Source organism: Lithobates pipiens, unplaced genomic scaffold (assembly GCF_037356315.1).
Source record: "Lithobates pipiens isolate NorthernLeopardFrog02 unplaced genomic scaffold, aLitPip1_a1.2 Scaffold_8, whole genome shotgun sequence".
In the NCBI taxonomy this organism is placed as follows: domain Eukaryota; kingdom Metazoa; phylum Chordata; class Amphibia; order Anura; family Ranidae; genus Lithobates; species Lithobates pipiens.
The window spans coordinates 554,692,564-554,716,645 of record NW_027507903.1 but is presented as its reverse complement, the minus strand read 5'-3'; the positions used below and the strand labels follow the sequence as shown (position 1 = coordinate 554,716,645).

General features: G+C 42.2%; 1 protein-coding gene across 4 annotated transcripts in view; it reads left to right on the top strand.

Moving 5' to 3' along the window:
* The window catches only part of NSD3 (nuclear receptor binding SET domain protein 3), a 203,464-nt gene that overhangs the window by 43,591 nt on the left and 135,791 nt on the right, over positions 1 to 24,082 (top strand). For all 4 annotated transcript variants that reach the window (XM_077469942.1, XM_077469941.1, XM_077469940.1 and 1 more), the window contains exons 3-5: positions 13,546 to 13,708; positions 14,588 to 14,742; positions 20,579 to 21,160. In XM_077469942.1, coding sequence (XP_077326068.1) covers positions 13,546 to 13,708; positions 14,588 to 14,742; positions 20,579 to 21,160 — 900 coding nt within the window. The remainder of the gene's footprint in view (positions 1 to 13,545; positions 13,709 to 14,587; positions 14,743 to 20,578; positions 21,161 to 24,082) is intronic.

Below are 24,082 nucleotides of genomic sequence, written 5' to 3'. Positions count from 1 at the left end.
CAGCCACAGATTACTAGTGATCACAGCTGTCCGAATGTAACCCATTCATGACAGTTGCAAACATCGCTGTTACAATGATCATAAATTTAACCACAAACTATAAAAAAAATAAAATAAAAAAGATCACCCCCATGGTGACACCGAACTACTCTGATGAAAGTATGTAAAAAGAGATTTTTTTTTAAAGCAGTAATAAACCGCGGCCTTTGAGGAAAAAAAAATCCTCTGCAAGACAATGGCATAATGTGGTAATATGCATCGCATACTAGCACATTATGAAATGCTTACCTTACGACTAAGGCCTCCAGTGACACGCTGTCACTGCTGACAGGGCTTCCATCTTCATCTGGTCTTCCTTTTGGGTTTGAGTGCTCCAACCATCTGATTGGCTGAGCCGTGATGATGTCACTGCTGTGCATGCGCATTGGGAGTCACAGTTGCGACACAGACCTCTGAAGGGACAGCACGAGCATGCCGTTCCTTCAGAGCACATGTGCCGGTGATGTCACCGGCTGCATGCAGTGTGAATGATTCCTAAACAGCACAAGTTTAGGAGATATTCACTGTACCTAGAGTACCTACCTTATTAAAGGCTTACCTGTAGGTACAAGTATAAAAAAAAAAGACTTTACTACGACTTTAAGGCCTCATGCACACTGGACGTTAAAATAACGCCAATAATAGCTTTGCAGTGAGTTGACTTTTTTCAACGCTTTTGCAATAGCTTTTTTTATTATTTTTTTCCTCGTTCGCATTTCAGCTTTTTTTTTTAAGAGAACAATTTTTTTTTCAATGGATCAAAAATGTTAAAAACCGCTGGTGAACGATGTTTTCAGCGTTAGAGCGTTTTTACAGCTGAAAAACGTCTCTTAGAACCCACTCGTTTTTTTTTTTTTTTTTTTTTTTACTGCTCAAAAACATCACTGCCCAAAACTGCTGATAACAGCCTTTGTGTGCATGGACACATAGGATAACATGATGGGGAGTTTAATGACTGTAGAAAAAAATGTCTACAGCCAAAAACAGCTGCTGTAAAAATGTCAAAAAACGTCCAGTGTGCATGAGGCCTAAAAATTTAATAAAAAATAATTCATTTTTAAACATACTGTCACCAGTCATATGATGACGCTGTACTGCACTGGTGACAGTATGTAAAAAATTAATTATGAAAATAGATTTTTTTATTCAATTTCTTCATTTTCAAAAAAATTGTGACAAAAAAAAATACAATTTAAAAAACTCAACATGACTCTAGGACCCCTTTCACACTGGCGTCACTAGTTTTACCGGCGCTTTTCGGCCACTAGCAGGGTGCTTTTAACTCCCGCTAGCGGCCCGAAGAAAGGGTTAAAAGCGACACTGCCGAATCGCTTTGCAGGCACTTCGGCAGCGCTCGCCATTCATTTCAATGGGCAGGGCTGGTTGAGGAGCGGTGTATACACTGCTCCTAAATTGCTCCAGAGATGCTGCTTGCAGGACTTTTTCTAACGTCCTGCAAGTGCACCGCTCCAGTGTGAAAGCACTTGGGCTTTCACACTGGGGCTGCAGGGGAGGTGCTATTTTTTTAGCTCTTTAGCACCTGAAAAATGCCGCAGTGTGAAAGGGGTCTAATACTAAATGCCTCAGACTATCTACTTTGCAAAAAGAGTTAATTTGGGGGGTAATTGTACTGGCCTGGCATTTTAGGGCCACAAGACCTGAGATAGGCCATCAGTACATCAGAATTGATACATTTTTAGATATATCTCATAGTTTGTAGATGCAATAACTTTCACACAAGCCAATCAATATACAGTTATTGGGACTTTTTTTTTTTTTTTTTTTTTACCAAAGACAAAACATTTTGGCCTAAATTAATAATGACATTTGATTGTATAGGATATGCTTCATACCAGAAAGTAGAAATAATACATTTTTTATTTTTGACTTTTTTTAGTTTATATCACACAAAAAATAAACCCAGTGGTGATCAAATACCACAAATATGATAAAAATGTAATTTGGGTACACGCATTGCATGACAGCACAATTGCCAGTAAAAGTAGCACAGTGCTGAATATAAAAAAAAATATGCCCTGGTCATGAAGAGGGTAAAACCTTTCGGAGCTGAGGTGGGTAAGCTTTGACAAAAAATAAAGCTTGGAAGCTGATTGGTTTTTAGGCTGATCTGCCCCAGAATGTGCATACTCCAGTTTTAGTAAATTTCCCCCATTGCGTCTTCAAACACTAAAGATCACTCCGGCACTCATTGGAGCGCCAGGCTGGGGAGGGGCGGGCATGGCTGGCAGAGCCAGTTGTCAATACTGTTGAAGTTCTTTCTGAGCCTGGCGCAGCTCTGCCCGTCAGCGGACTCTGGGTTAGTGTTAGTAAATGTACTCCTGTGACTCACAAGAAATGTGCAGCCAAAATGGTATGCTATCTGAATGATATATACAGTGCCTTGCAAAAGTATTCATACCCCTTGGAATTTTCAACATTTTGTCATGTTATAACCAAAAACATAAATGTATTTTAGTGGAAGGAAAATTATAAATGGTTTTCTTTTTTTTTTTTTACAAATAAATATGTGAAAAATGTGGTGTGCATTTGCATTCAGCCCCTTTGTAGAACAATTGCAAGTCTCTTTGGAGATGTCTCTACCAGATTTGCACATCTAGAGAGTGACATTTTTGCCCATTCTTCTTTGCAAAATATCTCACGTTCTGTCAGATGGACAAAGAACGTCTGTGAACAGCAATTTTCAAGTGTTTTGCAGACCCTGTATTTGGCTCCATCCATCTTCTCATCAACTCTGACCAGCTTTCCTGTCCCTGCTGAATAAAAGCATCCCCACGACATGATGCTGCCACCACCATGTTTCACAGTGGGGAGGGTGTGTTCATTGCCTTGCGCAGAGTTCGTTTTCCACCACACATAACATTTTGCTTTTAGGCCAAAAAGTTAAATTTTGGTCTCATCTGAGAACCTTCTTCAACATATTTGATGTGTCCCCCACATGGCTTCTCCAAACTGGACTTCTTATGGCTTTCTTTCAACAACGGCTTTCTTCTTGCCACTCTTCTATAAGATCCCTTTCACGCGGAGCTGTATTTATACTGAGATTAAATTACACACAGGTGGACTCTATTTACTAATTAGGTGACTTCTGAAGGTAATTGGTTCTACTAGATTTTAGTTAGATGTACATAGTAAAGGGGGCTGAATACAAATGCACGCCACAATTTTCAGATATTTATTTGTAAAAAAAAATTGCAAACCATTTATCATTTTCCTTCCACTTCACAATTATATGCCACTTTGTGTTGGTCTATCACATAAAATCCCAATAAAATACATTTATGTTTTTGGTTGTAACATGACAAAATGTGGAAAATGTCAAGGGGTATGAATACTTTTTCAAGGCATCGTATAACAAGTATATAAAGTAGGTCTTATCCCAATTTAGCTGCAAAAGGGGAGATACTCTTTGAGCCTGGGTTCACACATATGGGAACACAGACATCGCATTGTGATTCGCACCCGCACTGCTGAGCCAATCACATGCGATGTCTGTGCAATGTGAGTTCAGCCATACAGTTGAACTTGCATTGGATTCGCACAACAAAGGTGCAGGTCATTTTTTTTCTCCCCGCACTGGAATTGGATTGCATGGATGTCCATGCCCAAACAATCTGATTCCTGTCCGAATCCACAGTTCTGGGATGTCATTAACCTTGTAGTGGTTCGCAAAGGGCAGTGTGGACTGCCTGCGGGAGAGATGCGATCTCACTGGTTCCTGCATCGCTATAGTGTGAACCTAGGTTTTTTTATTTTTTATATAAAATAACTTTTTATTGATGTGAACCCAGGCTTAAGCGATTTTCTGCTTTGCTCATGCGGTGCAAGTCAACTGGTTCAATTAACTGCTGCCCTTCACAGCTGCACATGCTCAATTTTCACTTTGCTTCCTCAATGCTTTGTTTAGCTGCCAGTAGCGTAGATAAACACCCGCTGCCTCTGGGTATAGGGAAGCTTGTGACATACTCCCCTTTCACCCATATGACCATACTGGTGGTTGGCTCTTCAAACACCCAGCGCTGTCACACAGGTGACAACAAACAAATGTGCGTGTATGCAGAGCTACAGTAACTCTTTTCATTGCTGGCATGAAGTAGTCAGGGGAATGGAGGAAAGATAAACTTTGCAGATGATGATGGGAACAGTTAAGAGAACTAGTTGTTTTGCCTGTATGGGCAAACATTTCTCTGCATCTGATAGAATATTTATGTGTAAGGGCCCATTCACACTAGGAACTGCATGTGAGCACTGTGCAGGAACACTGTGTGGTTCACATGCAGTTCTGTGCAGTACGATTTCAGCCCCATTTATTTTGAATGAGCTGAAATCGTACCACACCGCATGCACCAGAAGTAGTGCATGCGCTACTTTCGAATTGCACGGCAACTGCATTACTTGGTACTTTTGTACCATGCAATCTGGTGTGGGCTAACCCACTGCGTTTGGGGTGTCATTAACAGATTGTCAGGGCAGTGCAATTGGAATGTGTTGCGGGAAGCTGCATTGGGACGCGGATTTCCAGCACTGCATACTAATGCCAATGGGCCCTGAGCCGCTTGAGTTACATTTAATGAGGCCATGCACGCACTTGCATCTACAAGTGAAAATGGGCACTGCATTTTAACAAACCCTTTAAGCTGGCCACATACATGGACAGAAAATTGTTCGAAAAAACTTCAGTTTTTGATAAAGATCTGTCAAACGATTGTGTGTTAACATCATTGTATCAATCATTTTTCACACTTGACATATTATTGATCGTTAATGATGTAAATGGTACATTTTTTGTTGATCAATGATCAATGCACATGCGCTGTATGTTTTTTTTTTTCAAACTATTTACAATCAATTTCCCTATTAATGTTTCAAAAATTGTTTGATTACCCAACAAATTTCCGACATGACGGATCTTTCTTTTGGCATAAAACGTTGCATTTTAAAGCCCCATACAGACTATCAGATTTTCTGCAGATTTTTTCCTTCAGATTTACCAAAACCATATAATATGAGGTCAACCCTTAAGCCCCTGTACACACGGTCGGAGATTTCCTCAACCAAATCCGTCGGATTTTGCCCGTCGAATTTTGTCCGTCGGATCTTGTCCGAAACTGTTGCATACACACGGTCGGACTAAGTTGTCGAAAAATCCGATCTTTCAGAACCTGATGACGTAATTTCGTTATGATGGGACTACATTCAGGCTAGTAGCCAATAGCTTTGATGTAGGAATTTGATCTGAGCATGCGTGGCACTTGGTCCGATCAAAATTCTCTACACATGATCGGAGTATGTCCGATCGAACCAGTTGGTCGGGAAATATTTCCAACATGTTGGAAAATTGGGTCCGACGGAATCAGTCCGATGCATACCACACACAGTTGGATTATCCGACGGCACGGTCCGATAGGACACATTCCGACGAATTCTCCGACCGTGTGTACAAGGGCTTAGAGTTTCAATGTGTATGCAATCAGGCAGGCCCTTGCACTACATTTTTTGGTAAATCTGAAGACAAAAATCAGCAGAAAATCCGATAGTGTGTGTGGGGCTTTAGAATTGATATGCACCCACTAACGTTTCTAAAGTCGAACGATCGGGCTTATCTAATGCTTTTTTGATGATTTTCTATCCATGTATGGCCAGCTTTAGACCAATGGGGAGAAAGGTGGTCTTTGCCCACTGGTTTACTGGTTTCTAGCTAAAGCAATGCACGTTACCTCTTTATGAAGATGCCATGGGCAGTTTACAAAAGCAAACATTTGGCACCACAGCCGATGTTTATCGGTGTCTTGCAGATCACTTTTAGTAGAAGCATGCTATGAAAATCAGAACACCTCGGAAGTGTTAAATAGGCCCTTAATGTAGAACTTCTGCCTGATTTTTTTCTTCTAGGGCTTGTTTACACTTGGTTTGCTCTTTAACCCCCCTTGCGGTATTCCCAAGTCTGGCTTGGGGTGGAGATTTTGTACCAAAAGCGGTAACCCTGAGCCAGACTCGAGACCGCAACGCTGAATGCAGGAGGAGATTACTTACCTTGTCCCCTGGATCCAGCAATGTCCCCCCGATGTACGAGCGAGCCGTGTCTCGCTTGATCTATCACATTGCTGGGCTGCGAGCGCTGCAACGCAAATTCAAAAAGTTAAACACACACATTACATACAGTAATCTTACAGATTACATTGCTGTATGTATTAATTTCACATCCCCTTTGTCCCTAGTGTTCTGCCCAGTGTCCTGCATGCAGTTTTATATTATAAAAACTGTTCTTTCTGCCTGGAAACTGTAGATTGTCCATAGCAACCAAAACTGTCCCTTTACATCAAAAATGATTTTAGACCAGCTAGAAAACAGCGATAATAAATTGGAATCACTCGCAGAATTGAGCGATATCGATTTGTGGGGAGATCCGTCATCAAATACTGAAAAGTAATGACAGTGACAATTCTGCAACTGAGCAAATTTCAGTGTTTTTGATTTGATTACATTATTGAATAATTATTATTATTATTATATTATTATTTGGTATAATTATTTATAGTTATTTATTATATTATAATTTATGATTAAATTTTTCAAACTTTATCATACCCGGGATGTTTACTAGACTCTGGTTTGGACAGATTTAAGTGAATTATTCCTAAGAATTACAGGCCTACAATATAAAAACGCCAACTTTTCATGCAAAATAATTGTACCGTTTTCAGCACCTAAAATCTGAAATAATCATACCGCCAGGGAGGTTAATGAGCAAGCCATGTCCAGATGCCTTTTCAGAGAGCATTTGTCAATAAGAAGGGGTTCTATCGCCTCCTTATCGCCCGCTTAAACCATCCATAATTCCAGACCACTGCGCCATAACTGCATTGTGTGAGATTATGGGGCAGTTGCAGTACTTTCCCACTTTCCCATTCAACAGGGGTACACCCTCTGCTGCTGTCTTCTAAGCTAAATGGTAAAACTGTGGCTCAATCTCTGGGTTTTACCACCCCACCCCCCAGCTGCAAGTGTAAAGAAGCCTTTTTTTTTTTTTTAAGGTAGAGCTTGTCAGGTTTTTATTGCTGTTTGCAAGAGATTTATCTTTACATCCACTCACACAGACACCACAGGAAGTGATTTTAAAATCTCCCCAAAGAGAGGGGAAATCTCCCTGGAAGAGGTGTTGCCATTTGAAAACGTCCCCGTTATCTCTGCTCTGGTAGTTCCCCTTACCTTCTTACCTGGTAACAATGGTCATCACTGACAGCAACAAAAAAGCTGATGGGCTCTTACCCTACTTTATTCAAAACAAAATAAAACTTTTTTTCTGGGTTGCTACTTTTATTTATTTATTTATTTTACATATTCTTCATTTAGGAAATGCTGCAGGGTTGCTACTCTTTAAAATTTATTTTCTGCCAGCAAATATCTTGTAATTGCTGCAGTGTTTACTGTAAAGTTAATTTTATCTGACTTTCACATTCTAGATATTTGATCTTTTTTTTTTTTAAATTAAATAAAGACATCTCTTTCAATCATTAATAGCTTTTCCCTTGACGGATTTCCTCTTTGTGGTCACTGTCTGGTCACAGAAAGGCTAAGTGGTCTCTGTGGCCCCCGTTTCTAATTGGATTTACCAGAGTTTAGACTAAACCGCTGGGTGTTTTTTTTTTTTCCTAACCTGCATCGCATACTAGCACATTATGCTAAAAGAAGTTGTAAAGTCTCAGGTTTTTTTGCCTAATGCATTCTATTCATTAAGGTGAAAACCCTTCTGTGCTGTAGCTGCCTCCGAGTGCCCCCCTTTTTTGTTACCTGAACCCGATCGTTCAAACGGCCCAGCAGCTTCAGCCACTGAATTGGATATCTTGATATCTTGGATATCTTGATAGCACCAGGAGCCATTGGCCCCTGCTGTTGTCTGTGTCAACGGACTCAACAGCAGGACTCAGGAGCGTGCCTGCATGGGTGCCCCCATGGAAAGCGGCTCTCCATGGGGACACGCGCCGCAGGGGGACCTAAGAACAGGAGGATTTGGGCCGCTCTGTGCAAAACCCTTTTACAGAGCAGGTAAGTATGACATGTTTATTTAAAAAAGAAAAAAAAAAACAAGCGAACCTTTACAATCACTTACCTGAAAACAAAGCCTTCCAGTCCCAATCAGGCACTTCCATCTTCACCCCGTCTTCCTTCTGAGTCCACGGACTCTGGCTGTGTGAATGGCCTGAGCTGCGATGACATCACTCCTGCGCATGCACGTTGGAGCTGCCATTTATGGCACAGGACTCTGAAGAAACAGTCCGGTGTCTGTTCCTTCAGAGAGCATTATGCTGCATGTTCAGTAAATATCTCCTAAACAGTGCACGTTTAGGAGATATTCTCGGTACCTATAGATAAGCCTTATTACAGGCTTACCTATAGGTAAAAGAAATGGGAGTTTACTCCCACTTTAAACCCAGTACACACTATCAGTTTCTTTCTGGTTGGACGAAAAAAAAACTGACAGCTCAGATTGGAGCCACTGTACTAACAACCCAGTGCTAGTACAGTGATCTCCCCTGCTGAGCTGTTGTGTTCTGACAGGAGGACACCAACCCCCCCCCCCCCCCTGCCAGAACGCTCCGGTCAGTGCTCTCAGCCATTGGCTCGGAGTGCTGTGCGGGAGCTGGTTGGCTGCTGGTTTTCCAGCATGCACATCCAACAGAAGATTCTATCGGACTGGCTGCAATACACACGGCCCAATGTTGGCTGGTTCAGTATAAATGGGCATTCGGCCCCTGTGTACTAGGCTTTAGATCCTCTCGTTCTGAATTTCAACTTTACAGGTTTACAAGCAGCTATTCAGTCACCTACTTTTTCCACAACATTAACGCTATTGTGTCTGAGTAAATATGGCTGCCCCCACGTAACATATAGAATTACAAATAATGCAAAGAAACAAAATTTGGAAAATATTACCAAACACCGATTGAATTATTTATACCCAGCTGATCACTGTCACATAGCTTTCTAAAAGCATAATATCACCCTTTGTCTTGGGGAACATTCACATTTATGCATTTCAATGCATAGGGGGCTATTTACTAAAAGCGTGCAAAATCTGGTGCAGCTGTGCACAGGAACCAATCGGCTTCCAGGTTTTATCGTCAAAGCTTAAAGCAGAGCTCCAACCTCCTTGGAATTTTTTTTCAAAAAGCACCCCTGTGACTCTCATTAGTTGTACAATATAATTAAGCTACTGATGTAAGTGTAATCCTTCTTCATACTTATCAATTTGTCATTATCCACAGGGTCCCAGAAGGCAGGCAGTTACCATTCATGACTTGGGTATTTGAAGCCCGTTCTTATTTTCTTCTGGGATTCCGAGCAGCTGGCTCATGCCTGTGCAGTAAAGACACTGGGGGTTATTTACTAAAGGAAAATCCACTTTACACTGCAAGTGCACTTGGAAGTGCAGTCGCTGTAGATCTGAGGAGGACATGCAAGGAAAATAAAAAAACAGCATTTTAGCTTGTATATGATTAGATGATAAAATCAGCAGAGCTTCCCCTCATTTCAGATCTTGCCCTCAAATCTACAGCGACTGCATTTCAAAGTGCACTTGTAGTACAAAGTGGATTTGCCTTTAGTAAATCAACCCCACTGTGTGGTGCAGCAGGTTGGTTGCTATAACAATGGTGCCATTGGCAGAATTCCCCATCCCATTGTTATGACAACCTGTCAATTAACACATAACTTCCTGTCTCAAAATACAGTGAAATCTCACTTTTAGCCCCCCCTAGTGCCCTGTACACGCGGTCGGACTTTCCAACGACAAAATCCGTCTGATTTTTTCTGACAGATTTTGGCCCAAACTTGGGTCCAAATCAACTCACGGTCGCACAAAGTTGGAAAATCTGATCATTCTGAACGAGGTGACGTAGAACACGTATGACGGGACTATAAACGGGCCAGTAGCCAGTAGCCAATAGCTTTCGTCTCGTAATTTATTCTGAGCATGCATGGCACTTTGTCCGTTGGAATTGTCTACACACGATCGGAATTTAAACGATCAGATTTTATTGTCGGAAAATTTAAGATCCAGCTCTCAAACTTTGTGTGTCAGAAATTCCGATGGAGCCCACACACGATCGGATTTTCCGACAACACAATCCGATCTCACATTTTCCGTCGGAAAGTCCGACCATGTGTACAGGGCATAGGACTTCTAGGATATATGACGCTGATATCCCAGGAGTCCTAGGGAATCGGTGAATGATGAAATCGTCCAGGCGGAGTGGAAACGCAGTCTGCACAGATTAAAATAAGGTGTTTAGCAAAAAGAGAAATGATTGCCATTACATACTGTTCTGCGGGTGGACATTGTCTTGCAAGGATCATGAAAAAATGGGTGGAACTCCGCTATAATTGAATAAGATGAAGTTAGAAGCTGATTGGCTACCATGCATGGCTGCTCCAGTTTTAGTAAATCTCCCCCCATAATTTACTATAGTTGGTGTGGTACTATTCACTTTGAGTGGCATCATAACACACTATTATGGTAGAGTGCAATGCAACTAGACTGCAGGACACCGGAGCTCACATGCCATGTGTTGGGGTGCACTCCTTTAAAAAAATAAAAGGTCAGATTTGTTTTTCCATTAATGTTCACTGCCAGTGTGTTCATACTTTGATTGCAGCATGCCTTAAAGTAGGACTATACACAAAACTTTTTTTTCTTTTAGCATAGAGCAAGGGAGGGTTATAACTCCTGTCCAATTTTTTGTCGACATCCATTTCCCATTGGGGAGATTTCCCTTCACTTCCTGTACCATAGCCAAAACAGGAAGTGAGAGGAAATCCCTACAAATTAAGGGAATTTCTTGGGGTCCCTCAGGTCACCAGAATTGGTGTCCTCATTGCAACATTTCCCCTCTATTACTTTTCTGGGGACAACCCAAAATTTGGGATTTTCTTTTGTTTTCACTTTCAATGATAATGGCAACCTGGACACACAGAGGGTGAATCTCCTTCACAGGGGCACAGACTGAAATAAAAACGGCTGTTCTATTCCTTCTGCACTGTATCCAAAACTGAAAATAAAATTTTGCCTTTAGTTATCCATTAACACTACGGTAATGGTTAATGATAGATCTTTGCGCTGATGCAAGTATGGTAATGCAACGTGTAGTTTAAATGGGGTCTGAGAATTTTACCAGAAGGTATTCAACTCTGTTTTGTTCCAGAATCGGGACAGCGAGTCCCCATCCTGCTGTCAGAACACAGCGCTATATAGTATACAGCTGATGCTTCGTTCAAAGAAAAGCATTAAAGCGGTAGTAAAGCCCGCTTTGTGATTTTTAGCTACAGGCTTACCTGTAAAGTGAATATCTCCTAAACATGCACCATTTAGGAGATGTCACCCTGGATGCAGCTGGTGACCTCAAGAGCGCAGGTGATCTGAAGGTCCGCCATACCTTGTGGGACCTTCAGAGCACCGTGCCAAAACCGAGGTCTCCAGTGCGCATGCACGGGAGTGACATCATCATGGCTCCGGCCAATCACTCTGACCAAACCTGAAAGAAAGACCAGGGGAAGATGTCAGCCGTTTCAGCGGTGATCAGGCACAGCTGGAAGGCTTTGTTCCATGGTAAGTATTTCAAAATGTGCTAGTATGTGATACATACTAGCACGTTATGCAATTGTCTTACAGGTGTTATTTTTGTTATTGTTTTTTGACAGCCTTCATAGAAAACATTGTTTCTATGCAGAAGTGAGCCTGATTTTGCACTTTCCAGCTTTAGTAAATAAACCCCATTGCGTACTTAAAAGTGGGGTATGCCTGTAAGTGATCACTTTCCCTCTGTTCTCAGCTGCATAAGGAGATAAGGGAGGAGAAATGGCAGCACACTAGTCATCCCTGTGAATGCCTGTGCAGGGGGGCGTTTTAGCACAAGCCCGATCATTGGATTAGCTCCCAGCACATTCAGAAAACTGACCATATTATGTAGAGGTCGACCAATATGGGTTTTTCTCTGGCCGATGCCGATATTTAGAAATCATGGCGGGCCCGATATATAATGCCGATTTTTTTGGGCCCATTTTTTTTATTTTATTTTCCTTTTTTTTTTTTTATCCCCCTTCATCTCAAAATCTAACAGACACCTTTCCCACTGGGGCGTTTTTCAGGCGCTTTTGGGCTAAAAATAGCGCCTGTAAAGTGCCTGCAAAACGGCTCCCCTGCAGTCTGTGTGAAAGACAGAGTGCTTTTACACTGAGGCGATGCGCTGGCAGGATGTTAAAAAAAAGTCCTGCAAGCAGCACGTTTGGAGTGGTGTATACCGCTGCTCCACCACTCCTGCCCATTGATATTAATGGGCACCACTGCCGAAGCGCATGCAATGGGATTTGGCAGCAGTGCTTCACAGGCGCATTTAACCTCTTCCTTGGCCGCTAGTTAGGTTATAAATGCCCCGCTAGCAGCCGAATAGCACCGCTAAAATGATTTTAAAGCGCAGCTAAAACTAGCAACGTTTTACCATCAACGCCTGTCCGCTCCACTGTAAAAGCGGCCTTCATAAGTGATACAGAAAATTTCTTTAAACATATATTAAACAAAACAAACCTCCAATCAGTTTACTTGTATGTATGATTTAGATAAAAAAAAAACAAAAAAACGATATATTAAATAAAAACAGGTAGTCAAAACTTTTGGCTGAAAAAAAAAAATGGGCTAACTTTACTGTTTTAGTTTTTTTTTTTTTTTTTTTTTTTTTTTAAATCATTAGTGTATTTTTTTCCCAAAAAAATGCATTTGAAAGACCTCTGCGCAAATGCCGTGTGACATAAAATATTGCAACAACCGCTATTTTATTCCCCAGGATCTCTGCTAAAAAATATAGATATCATTTTTGGGGGGTCTATGTGATTTTCTGGCAGAAAATACAGGATTTTTACTTGTAAACAACAAGTGTCAGAAAAGATTTAGTCTTTAAATGGTTAAACAGAACTCTATACACTGAGTTGAATTCATTCATTCAAGTGTAAACATTGTATCTCTTTACTCTTTTCTTGGCAGACTGCCCAGAGAGGAGGAAAGTCGCTTCTATGAAGACTCAGGCAACTTACACTGACTTCTATTACAGAAGTCATTTGCAAGTCACGCTGTAGTTCTAAATCGACCTTTTTAATCGGCACAATCGGCCGATGCCGATTAATTAAAAAACTGCAAATATCGGCCGATATATCGGTCGAACTCTAATATTATGTCCCCTACCTAATGTGGTCAGTTTATGATAGGAAAGCAGGGGGACTGGCAGGAACACCAGGGATTTCACATAAAGGAAGTGATACAAAGAGAACAGGAGACTTTCTCATACAAGTACAAGGTACAGAAGTCACATATCAGGAATATGAAATGTTGGGTTTATATACTATTTAAGTTTGCATTTATTTTTGTGCAGCATTCAATAGGATTGTGTGTAGTAGTACAGATAATGCCAACTGAGAAGCTGATCTCATTTTATTTTTCAGGCTGAACAGAGCCCCAGTTCTCCGCTTTCTCCTGAGGTCCGGACTGGTGTTTGGTTTCATATTGGAGACTTGGTTTGGTCTAAGGTGGGAACTTACCCTTGGTGGCCCTGTATGGTGTCCTGTGACCCTCAGCTTCATGTTCACAGCAAGATCAATTCCAGAGGTAAGACAGACTGACCTATTGTAATAACAACACAGTAGTGTTTTTCAGAGCTGGACAAATGCATATTAGACTTTCCATATCTTGACTATGTAGGGTGGACCTAGAGTAAAGTTAGACTTCCTCTCCTGTCCTGACAACCCTTAAAGTGGAATTTCACTCTTCCAATCATCACTGGTTATTTTTTATCCTCATGCTGCTAGCATTAGTAGATAGATAGGAAAGTATATTGTGTTTACATGTTTTAAACATTTTTTACACTTCTTTGGTTACTTCCTGGTTTCTTGCCTAGGCAAATGATGTCATACTGTACATCCAAGGAGTCTTCAGGAGGGGGGGGGGGTTTCTCAAGAGCACATTCCCCTGCATGCATGCTTGAGCTAAGGGCAGGTGGAAATAAATGCTACATGAATCATTTGCTCTTACTCAAGATGGCCATGACCAGAAATGCTAGGGGGATGGTTTTAAAAAGTGATTTCTTAGCAAAATGAAGCATAGAGAAATGGATGGATGGGGGAGTTTGCTTTGAATATTAAAAATGAATGGGTGCATATTATTAAGGCTTTTTCCTTTTAAGCTATTACTGTATCTTACTGGGGCATAGTTGTTTTGACGGAGGCATTACTTTTTTCAGTCTATGTTTGGATTAAGGTGTCTCTTGGCTTTTAAAGTGGAGTGAATGGCTCCCTAATTCTACATTAACTTGTTTATCCCTGTGCAATATTAACGTACAATTATTTAATGGCTAATATGGTATATGCAAAAATCATACATTCATATTAATGTTAAGTTATAGTAGGTAACTTATAATGTGGAAACTGAAAGTAACCTAAAGTAACCCTGGAGTAACCTTAATATCTCACTTACATTCTCCAAAAACAGGTGCTCGTGAATACCATGTGCAGTTTTTCAGCAATGAGCCAGAGAGAGCCTGGATACATGAGAAGCGCATGCGGGAATACCGAGGTCGGAAGCAGTATGAGCAACTGCTGGCTGAAGATGCTGCTAAAGTACTTAACCAATCAGACAGGCTCAAGGTGCGCTTTGGCTAAGACATAACTAAAGTGGAAAATATTGTGAATTTTTACTGAGCATTGAAACTACACTATATGGCCAAAGGTTTGTGGACATCTGATCATCACACCCATATGAGCTTCTTGGATATCACATTCCCCCAAAAATGGCATTAATATCGAATTGTCCCCCCCCCAGGAGCCATGACAGCTTCCAGTCTCAAAGCTTTACACAGAATTTAGGAGTGTTTCTGTGTAAATATGTACTCATTCAGTATATTTAAGATCAGGTACTTATAGTGGATGAGAAGACCTGACTCACTAGGGTTGAATTTAGGCAACTTGATTTCCACTGCAGCAAACTTTCCAAACCATGCTTTTATGGAGCTGGCTTTGTACACAGGGGCAAAGTCATGCTGGAATAGAAAGTTGTATGCTGAAAAACTAACAATATCTTTCACTGGAAATACTGCAATAATTTGGAAGGGTGTCCCCAAACTTTTGCCCTTAAAATGTAGGCAAAATGATCAGCTGTCCACAGTCTTTTGTCCAAGTAGCATGTTAGTTACAATTTTTCTCAATGTAAATTATATAGGTTTCAAAGAGGTTAGCTTTCCTCGTTGCCTACAGAAGGATTGGTCACTGGAAAACAGAGATATTACGTTTGGTGTCTTATGGGGATGGATGCCTTTTCTAAGCTCTGCTCATTCAAGACCTAGCCTACTTTTTTCTAATAACTTTCTTCTTTTTAATAAAGATTCATCTCCATGTAACTGCAGGGGGTCTTTTTGCTTTTTTGCAGCTACTAGACACAGTTTTCATCAGTCTCAATCTTTGTTCTTTTTGTGACTGGACCCTGCTGGATTGTCACCCCCAAGGCACTGGGCACCGCTTGAGCACTTTTCAGACTGGTTCTGGCTAAGTTAGCTGCAGAGTGTTTTCAGGTCCAGAGTGGTTAACTTTTGTGATTGGATCATTTTGGACAGGCATGAAGAGCTGACTTTTTTTTTTAGTCTCTGAACACCTATATCCAATTCCCCTTTTCTGTTGGTTTGCTGTTGATGGTTTCATGCTGTGTGACTGAGTGCTGATAGATTTCCACTAGACGGAGTGTCAAGCATGCACATTACACAGCCTCATTCCCACCAGACAACGTTGAGGAAGCATCTCCCTGCTGCTCACAGATTTGCTTTTACTGTTCACTTTCTGTGATATTAGGTCTCCTCTGGTGTTGAGTGCTGTCTGTCAGCCATCAGCTGTTTATATTTTGTGGGGTCTCAAAGCTGCAACATGTCTGATTCTAGACTGGGAGGGTGTGGACAGTTTGGCTGTACTGAGTGTCCCTTACATACTGTCCACTAACAGGTTGAAGTCTACTTGTAGAACATTCCTTGATAATGCAGATGCCCATAGAGTGCAGTATTGTTGCTAATTAGTGTTGGACTTTCTCCCCTGTCCTCTCTGGTTCCTTCGGGAGTTGCTGGGCCTGCTTCCACTCTTGAAGGAAGTGCTTACTGCAGTCATGCAGGACTTTATGTCGCTGATTGCCCAGTCATCCCCTGATTGCGCGCTACCTCGATGACCCTTATCTTGAGGGAATAGTCAGAGCAGGATCTGGAGGACAGATTGTGTCTGACTGGTCAGATGTTGCAGAGGTTCGCCTTTACAACCACTTTAAAGAATAAAGGCATTTTTCTCAGAACGTTAAAGGATAGACAGCTGTTTTTCTTTATGGCCCGGTACAAGGGCATGATTTAAAAGATGCTGACAGTGCTTAATGGTGTAAAACACAGAGGCAGCCTTGGGCAGGCCAAATATTGTAACACCAGGGACGTGTGGTCACATTGATGTTTATAGAGTGGCAATCATTTCAGAGTCTCCTTGCCCTTTAAAGCAGATGTTTAGCGTGGAGGACACTGACAGAACCAAGGACTGAAAAGATTTTAAGATAAGTAAAGGTCATTATGACTACATGAAACAGACCTTTATTTTTTGAGTAGAGCTCCCATTTTATACGTGACTTATTGTGAGGGCCACATTGTGTAATGTGCCTTACATAGTGGCTGGAAAGTCCACCATTTCTCTTCTGTTTGATGGTGAACCTCTCGTTTGTTGGGTCATTTTTTCATGCATTCTGCTGTACTCAGATGGGATGAAGTCAGTTGCTTTCCTTTCATTGCAATGAAGTAAAGAAGTCATAAATTTCAGGCTACTTGGAAGCAGAATTATTGAAACATTTTTCTCTACAGGTCATTTTAATTTCATTTTAGATTTTTATTTCACAGCTAATTGATTTAGTCAATCTATTCCATTGTGGTAATTGTGGTTTGTAAATGAAAATCAATGTACAGATTTTGTGGTAGTTTGTCTGGACAGATAACATCCATAAAAGGATACAATAGTCTGCTGAATGTTTTTCTATAATTTTCTTTATTGATCTCAGTTAAGGTTTTTTTTTTTAAACTTTGTTTCAGATTTAACATTTAAAACAGGACTCTGCAAAGCTGTAATCTCCTTATCTACACTACATGCTCAATTTATTTGTGTGACTGCTAAGCTGGCTATGCACTACTAGACTTTTCAATTAACATTTGTACAAAAATTCTTCTGAAGTACTTATTTAATTTGATTTTAAAGTCTTTTTTTTTAAATAACAAACATGTTAATATAATAGAAGAATTGCACAAAGCAGCCCGAACCTCTTCTCAGGTCCTGTGCTGGCGTACCTGGCTCCTCCTCTTCTCCGAGCACCCACATAGGAAGCCACACATGTGTCTTGCCATAGACACAGACAGTGGGACTCAGCCCCACCCCATCCCGCTCACAGGATTTGATTGATTGACTCAGAAAACCTTGTGAGAGTGGGGAGAGAGGAGAGAGAAGCTACAGATGGGCACATTGCTGGATTAAATGAGGACTCAGGTAAGTATAGGGAGGGGGGTGAGGGGGATACACTGTTGCCTTTTACCTTGATGCAGGGAATGCATTAAATCGGTAGTAAACTGCTGAAAAAATAAATAAAAATAAACCTGCAAGACAATAGCATAATGTATAACAATAGCACATTATGAATTACCTACCTTAGAACGAAGCTCCTGCAGCTGGCCTGGTCACCGCTGAGGGGGGGCTGACATGTTCCCTCTGCATTTCTTACTGTTTTGCGGGCTCCAGCACTGTGTGTGGGCGAAACCGCAATGATGCTACTCCTGCGCGCATGTGTCCTCCATTCTGACAAGTTCCGGCACGATCTGCTGGACCTTCAGAGTGCATGCACTGCTCACGTCAGTGGCTGCAATGCAGGGGGAGTATCTCCTAAAACGTGTAGCTTTCAGAGATATTCATTAAGCCTTATTATAGACTTGTACCTGTAGGTAAAAATCACCAAGAGGGCTTTCAGACCACTTTACATTTGATTTTGGAATGAGTGTAATTTCCCACATGAAACCACATTCACTGTTAGAATTTTATTAGTTCGATATAGATTTTCCATCCTACTCCATCAAATTTCCTCATCACTAGCAAACACTGATTTTTTCCCCACTAATGATTAGAAAATTGAATGCACGTTATAAAAATGAAACATTTTGAACACAAGCTTTAGGCCTTGACCAAGGGTTCCAGCTTGTAGAAGAGCATTGGGTAGAGCAGGGGTGTCCAACCTGTGGCCCAAGATGGCTATGAATGCAGCCCAATGCAAAATCGTGAACTTACTTAAAAAAGCAACACATGCGGCTAAAATACAATTTGTGTGTTTGCATTTCTTTACTGGACTTTTATAAGTTTTACCTTCCCAAAGGAGAATCTCCCACTCTCAAAATAATTTGAATATATATTTTTTTTACAGAAAATATAGGTTTGGTAAACACACAAATATTGTACAACATAAATCGCAACAACCATCATTTTATTCTACAGGGTCCCTGTTTTTAAAAATATCTAATGTGAGATTTAAGGGTTAAAGCGCTTTAAGGACTCCTCACCCCCTTACATGCCACATTTGGCATGTCGTTTTTTTTTTTTTGGGTGAGGGGGGGGGGGGTGTCTACTTGACGTTGATTTATACTTTTATCTTGCATTGCTATGGATAACAACCTTCTCTACTTGAGGCTTGCCTCTTAAGGTATAGCTAGTATTGCTATGCCAGCCTGGAGGTTGTATTATTCTAGTTGTTTTACACATTATGTTGCTTGTAGACTGACCCGTCTCTTTTTTGCAATTGATACTGAAATTGAATTTCAACTGTAATTTGCATATTTCAATAAAACATTTGAACAGAGAATTTTTTGGGGGGTTGGGGAGGAGCGGGTACCTAATTTTGACAGGTATCCAGCTCCCACTTCTGCTTGGGCCACCTAGGCGACCCGAGTGGAAGTTCTTCTCTTCCCCTCCCTCCCTGCAATCTTCTGGGACAAGTCACGGGTCCCAGAAGATTGCCCGGCCACTAAGGATGTGCAGTGAGCACCCAGCTTTGAGGCCACAAGCTGTCACAGCCGGGTGCACACACTTGTGATGCCAGCTCCAGAGAGAGAAACAAGGATTTGGGCGGCCGCATCGCAGGATCCTAGCACAGGTGAGTGTGTGTTTATTAAAAGCCAGCAGCTAAACTTTTAAACTTGTAGCTGCTGACTTTTAATAAACACAATAACGACTGGAACCCGAGAGTTTGTATTTTGTTTAGTGTTTCCATTCTTTGATGTGGTCCTGGGAAGTTCCCCTGCTACATCCTCTCAGCTCTGTCCCTTTACAGAGATGAATTTCCACTGTAAGCAAATTGGAAATTTCTTTGCTTCTGACACTAAAATTGAATACAACACAAACAAGCATTGTAGGGACTTTTCTTAAACTGAAAAAGGTTAATAAAAAGATGTAAAATGTCCCATTTGATTTCATTTATGTTGTTCTGAATGGAGTAGTATTGTATTTTATGGGCTCATGCACACATATTGATCCGCAGTAAAAGCTGCATAAACCTAAATGGAAAGATCTGCATGTGAGGGCAGGCATATGGAATATATTTAATTTTGTATGCATTTGTGGTAGAATTTACCTTCATCCTGTTCAAAAGCTGCCTCCACTGCTCAGGGCTGAGATGTAAACATTGACAACAAGTAGTTAGACGCTATTGATGTGTTCATATCAGCCCAGAAGAAGTCATTCATGCGGTGGCAGCAGAATGACCTAGGCAATCATTTATAAATCTATAAATGACTGAAGGTCATGTTGCTCCACCACCACATGGATGACTTATTTAGGGTCAAGATGTAAACAGACAAGATTTTATGCAGGATCAGGCTACCAACCAGAACATATGTAAAATCATATGTCCTGTGTGCATGAGACTTTAGGCTGCTTCAGCTGTTTATAACTGTCATCTGTTCTGCGTTTCAGCTCAGCAGTTCAGAACCTGGTTTGTGTATAAGTACGGTATATATAAATTTGATCACTAGAATCTCATACAAGCTTTAAAATTATAATGTAATTTCAAAAGTCTTTTCAATATTTGCAGCTTTTATTAAAATAGTGCCTTTGATCCTGTCATGAAGACCCTGTGCAAGCACTTCCCATGCCTGCGCCTTGTTAGCTTGTCACTCCCAAAGGAGACAGCCGTGTTGACATACATTGCACAGGCATGATCCAGTGTTGTCACCATTAGGAAACCCACCCTGAAAAATGTAATGAAACAGTCGCTGGGTTTCCTGAATTTACACAGGAAAAGGTTGCAAAGAGACTGTAGGAGATTAGCATAGGTAGCATGATCTTTCAATAGCATAGGTAGTACATAGTACATATTTTTTTTTTTTTTTAGGTGTGGGATTAATTGTGACTTTGTGTTTTCTAACTTTTCTGTGATCTTGTGTAGATGAGGAAGCCCCGACCGCAGAAAGAACGCATCCAGTGGGATATCGGTATTGCCCATGCTGAGAAAGCCCTGCGGATGACTCGGGAGGAGAGAATAGAGCAGTACACTTTCATCTACATAGACCCAGAGAGCTCTCCTGAACCCAAAAAGCCAGCACCTAGTAAAAAGTGCCGGAGGTCCACATCAAGTAGTGAGGCAGAATCTGCCCGTTCATCAGACGTTACCAAATCTCCTCCAGCACCTCAATCTATTTCTTCGTCAAGAGACTCTAGAGACTCTGTACCTGAAACCCGTAGGCAGAGCCAGAGAAAACAGGCACCGGCACCAGCACCGGCACCAGCACCGGCACCGGTTGAGCCACCGCCGGAGGAAGAGGCACCGCCACCTCAGCCTCCACCTCCTCCCAAAACCCCCTGGAAGACGGCAGCTGCTCGCAAATCCCTTCCTCCTTCAGTTCTTCTGCACAGGGGCACTATAGACCTTCAGAAGTGCAATATGTCACCTGTGGTGAAAATAGAGAATGTTTTAGCCCTCAAGAATGCCTCTTCTGAAGGTATCGACCAATTCATATTCACAACTAAGGTAATGAGAAATCAGAAACCATGAATACTTGTATTACAATAAGAAAGTTCCACTTTGCTGTATTTTGCTATTATTGATAAGATTTAAAATATCATAAACTATAATTCAGTCCAGCTGGGTAAAGTGATTGTAGCCATATTAGTGAAGTTTTAACAACACAATTGAGTACTGTGATACTTGGTTTTCACTAACACCAGTTCATTTGAATAAATTTACATAGTCATCCCATAACAGGACACAAGGAGGAGAATTATTAGAATCTGAATGGCACCCCCAAGCATCTAAAAATGCAGCGTGGAAAAACTCAAGGCAATTGCATGGTGCTAACCTGCGACTGTGTTTTTAAAACGGTGCATGCACCTTTTTTTCTGTGGGAAACGCAGGCATGGCAGCCCATCCATTTGTGTTTCACGTAAACATGGGCTGCAAACCTGCATAGGTGGGAACCAGGCCTAAGGCCCCCTTCACACTTTTTTGTTTGTTTGTCTGTTTTTTACTTGTCTGTTGATGTATGAAAAACAGACAGCAATGCATTCCTATGAGAAAACGGATTTAAACGGAAGTCGCAGTTTAATTAGTTTTGCGTCCACTTTCATTGAGGTCATTTTACTAAATGGAATAAGTCTGCATTTTTGTTTCGTTTATAAAAAAAAAAAGGAAACCAGATGTAAATGGATGAGAAACAAATATAAACGTAACCAAATGGAAAATGGATGTTACTGATGTAAACTGAATCTGTTTTTTCTTAGCAAACATGACTGAACCGATGACACCAGTGTGAAAGGGGCCTAAAGCACCCACATTATGGCAAAAGCTTAACACTGGTTAAAGCAGAGATAAACCCTCCTATCTTTTACAGCAAAGGAAACTACCATCTTAGTCTCTCTTTGATCTGTAGTTGCCATGGTGCTGCACATGTGATCAGTTATGACACCAACCATTTGATGGTTTGAGAGTTTTCCTGAGAGTACAATCAACTGTGACAGTTAACATTCCTGGACTGCCTTAAATGTAAATGTTTTGGGAAACAGTTCATTCGATGAGTTTAGTTTCCACTTTAAGCATGCTGTCAATCTGAACATGTTGAATGAAATGTTTAGGTATCTGTGGGGGTTGTGGCGGATCCTCAAATTTATGCTTGGTGATTAGTGATGGGATTACATGTCTTAGAAGCTCTGTAGCCCCATTGAGACAAGTAGAAGTATCCTTGGGCTGTAGGCATTGATAAAGGGATAATTGACATTCCTTAACACTCCCTTCCTGCAGCCATGTTGGACCAAGGTTGTTTTTTACAAGACGAGGTGGGCTGAGAAGCGCACACACATGCCATATGACAGTGCTCAAAATTTCAAGTCCTGGGCTACTAGCTAGGCCTTAATTACTTGCCACCTGTTGCCCCACCCAAACCCTACCCTGCCCCTAATTCCACTCCTAAACATGCCCTTGTAAATGATCTCATGAAATGACACTGTTAAATATTTTATTCAGAATTAAGTTACAAAAATAAATATTAACAACAACAACAGCTTTAACAATGTTAACATAAAACAATGTAAACATAACGCCTCCCTCAGTACACCTCTACCTCCAACGCCTCCCTCAGTACACCTCTACCTCCAACGCCTCCCCCAGTACACCTCTACCTCCAACGCCTCCCCCAGTACACCTCTACCTCCAACGCCTCCCTCAGTACATCTCTACCTCCAACGCCTCCCTCAGTACACCTCTACCTCCAACGCCTCCCCCAGTACACCTCTACCTCCAACGCCTCCCCCAGTACACCTCTACCTCCAACGCCTCCCCCAGTACACCTCTACCTCCAACGCCTCCCCCAGTACACCTCTACCTCCAACGCCTCCCCCAGTACACCTCTACCTCCAACGCCTCCCTCAGTACACCTCTACCTCCAACGCCTCCCTCAGTACACCTCTACCTCCAACGCCTCCCTCAGTACACCTCTACCTCCAACGCCTCCCCCAGTACACCTCTATCTCCAACGCCTCCCTCAGTACACCTCTACCTCCAACGCCTCCCCCAGTACACCTCTACCTCTAACGCCTCCCTCAGTACACTTCTACCTCCAACGCCTCCCTCAGTACACCTCTACCTCCAACGCCTCCCCCAGTACACCTCTACCTCCAATGCCTCCCCCAGTACACCTCTACCTCCAACGCCTCCCCCAGTACACCTCTACCTCCAACGCCTCCCCCAGTACACCTCTACCTCCAACGCCTCCCTCAGTACACCTCTACCTCCAACGCCTCCCCCAGTACACCTCTACCTCCAACGCCTCCCTCAGTACACCTCTACCTCCAACGCCTCCCCCAGTACACCTCTACCTCCAACGCCTCCCCCAGTACACCTCTACCTCCAACGCCTCCCCCAGTACACCTCTACCTCCAACGCCTCCCCCAGTACACCTCTACCTCCAACGCCTCCCTCAGTACACCTCTACCTCCAACGCCTCCCTCAGTACACCTCTACCTCCAACGCCTCCCTCAGTACACCTCTACCTCCAACGCCTCCCCCAGTACACCTCTACCTCCAACGCCTCCCCCAGTACACCTCTACCTCCAACGCCTCCCCCAGTACACCTCTACCTCCAACGCCTCCCCCAGTACACCTCTACCTCCAACGCCTCCCCCAGTACACCTCTACCTCCAACGCCTCCCCCAGTACACCTCTACCTCCAACGCCTCCCCCAGTACACCTCTACCTCCAACGCCTCCCCCAGTACACTTCTACCTCCAACGCCTCCCCCAGTACACCTCTACCTCCAACGCCTCCCCCAGTACACCTCTACCTCCAACGCCTCCCCCAGTACACCTCTACCTCCAACGCCTCCCCCAGTACACCTCTACCTCCAACGCCTCCCCCAGTACACTTCTACCTCCAACGTCTCCCCCAGTACACCTCTACCTC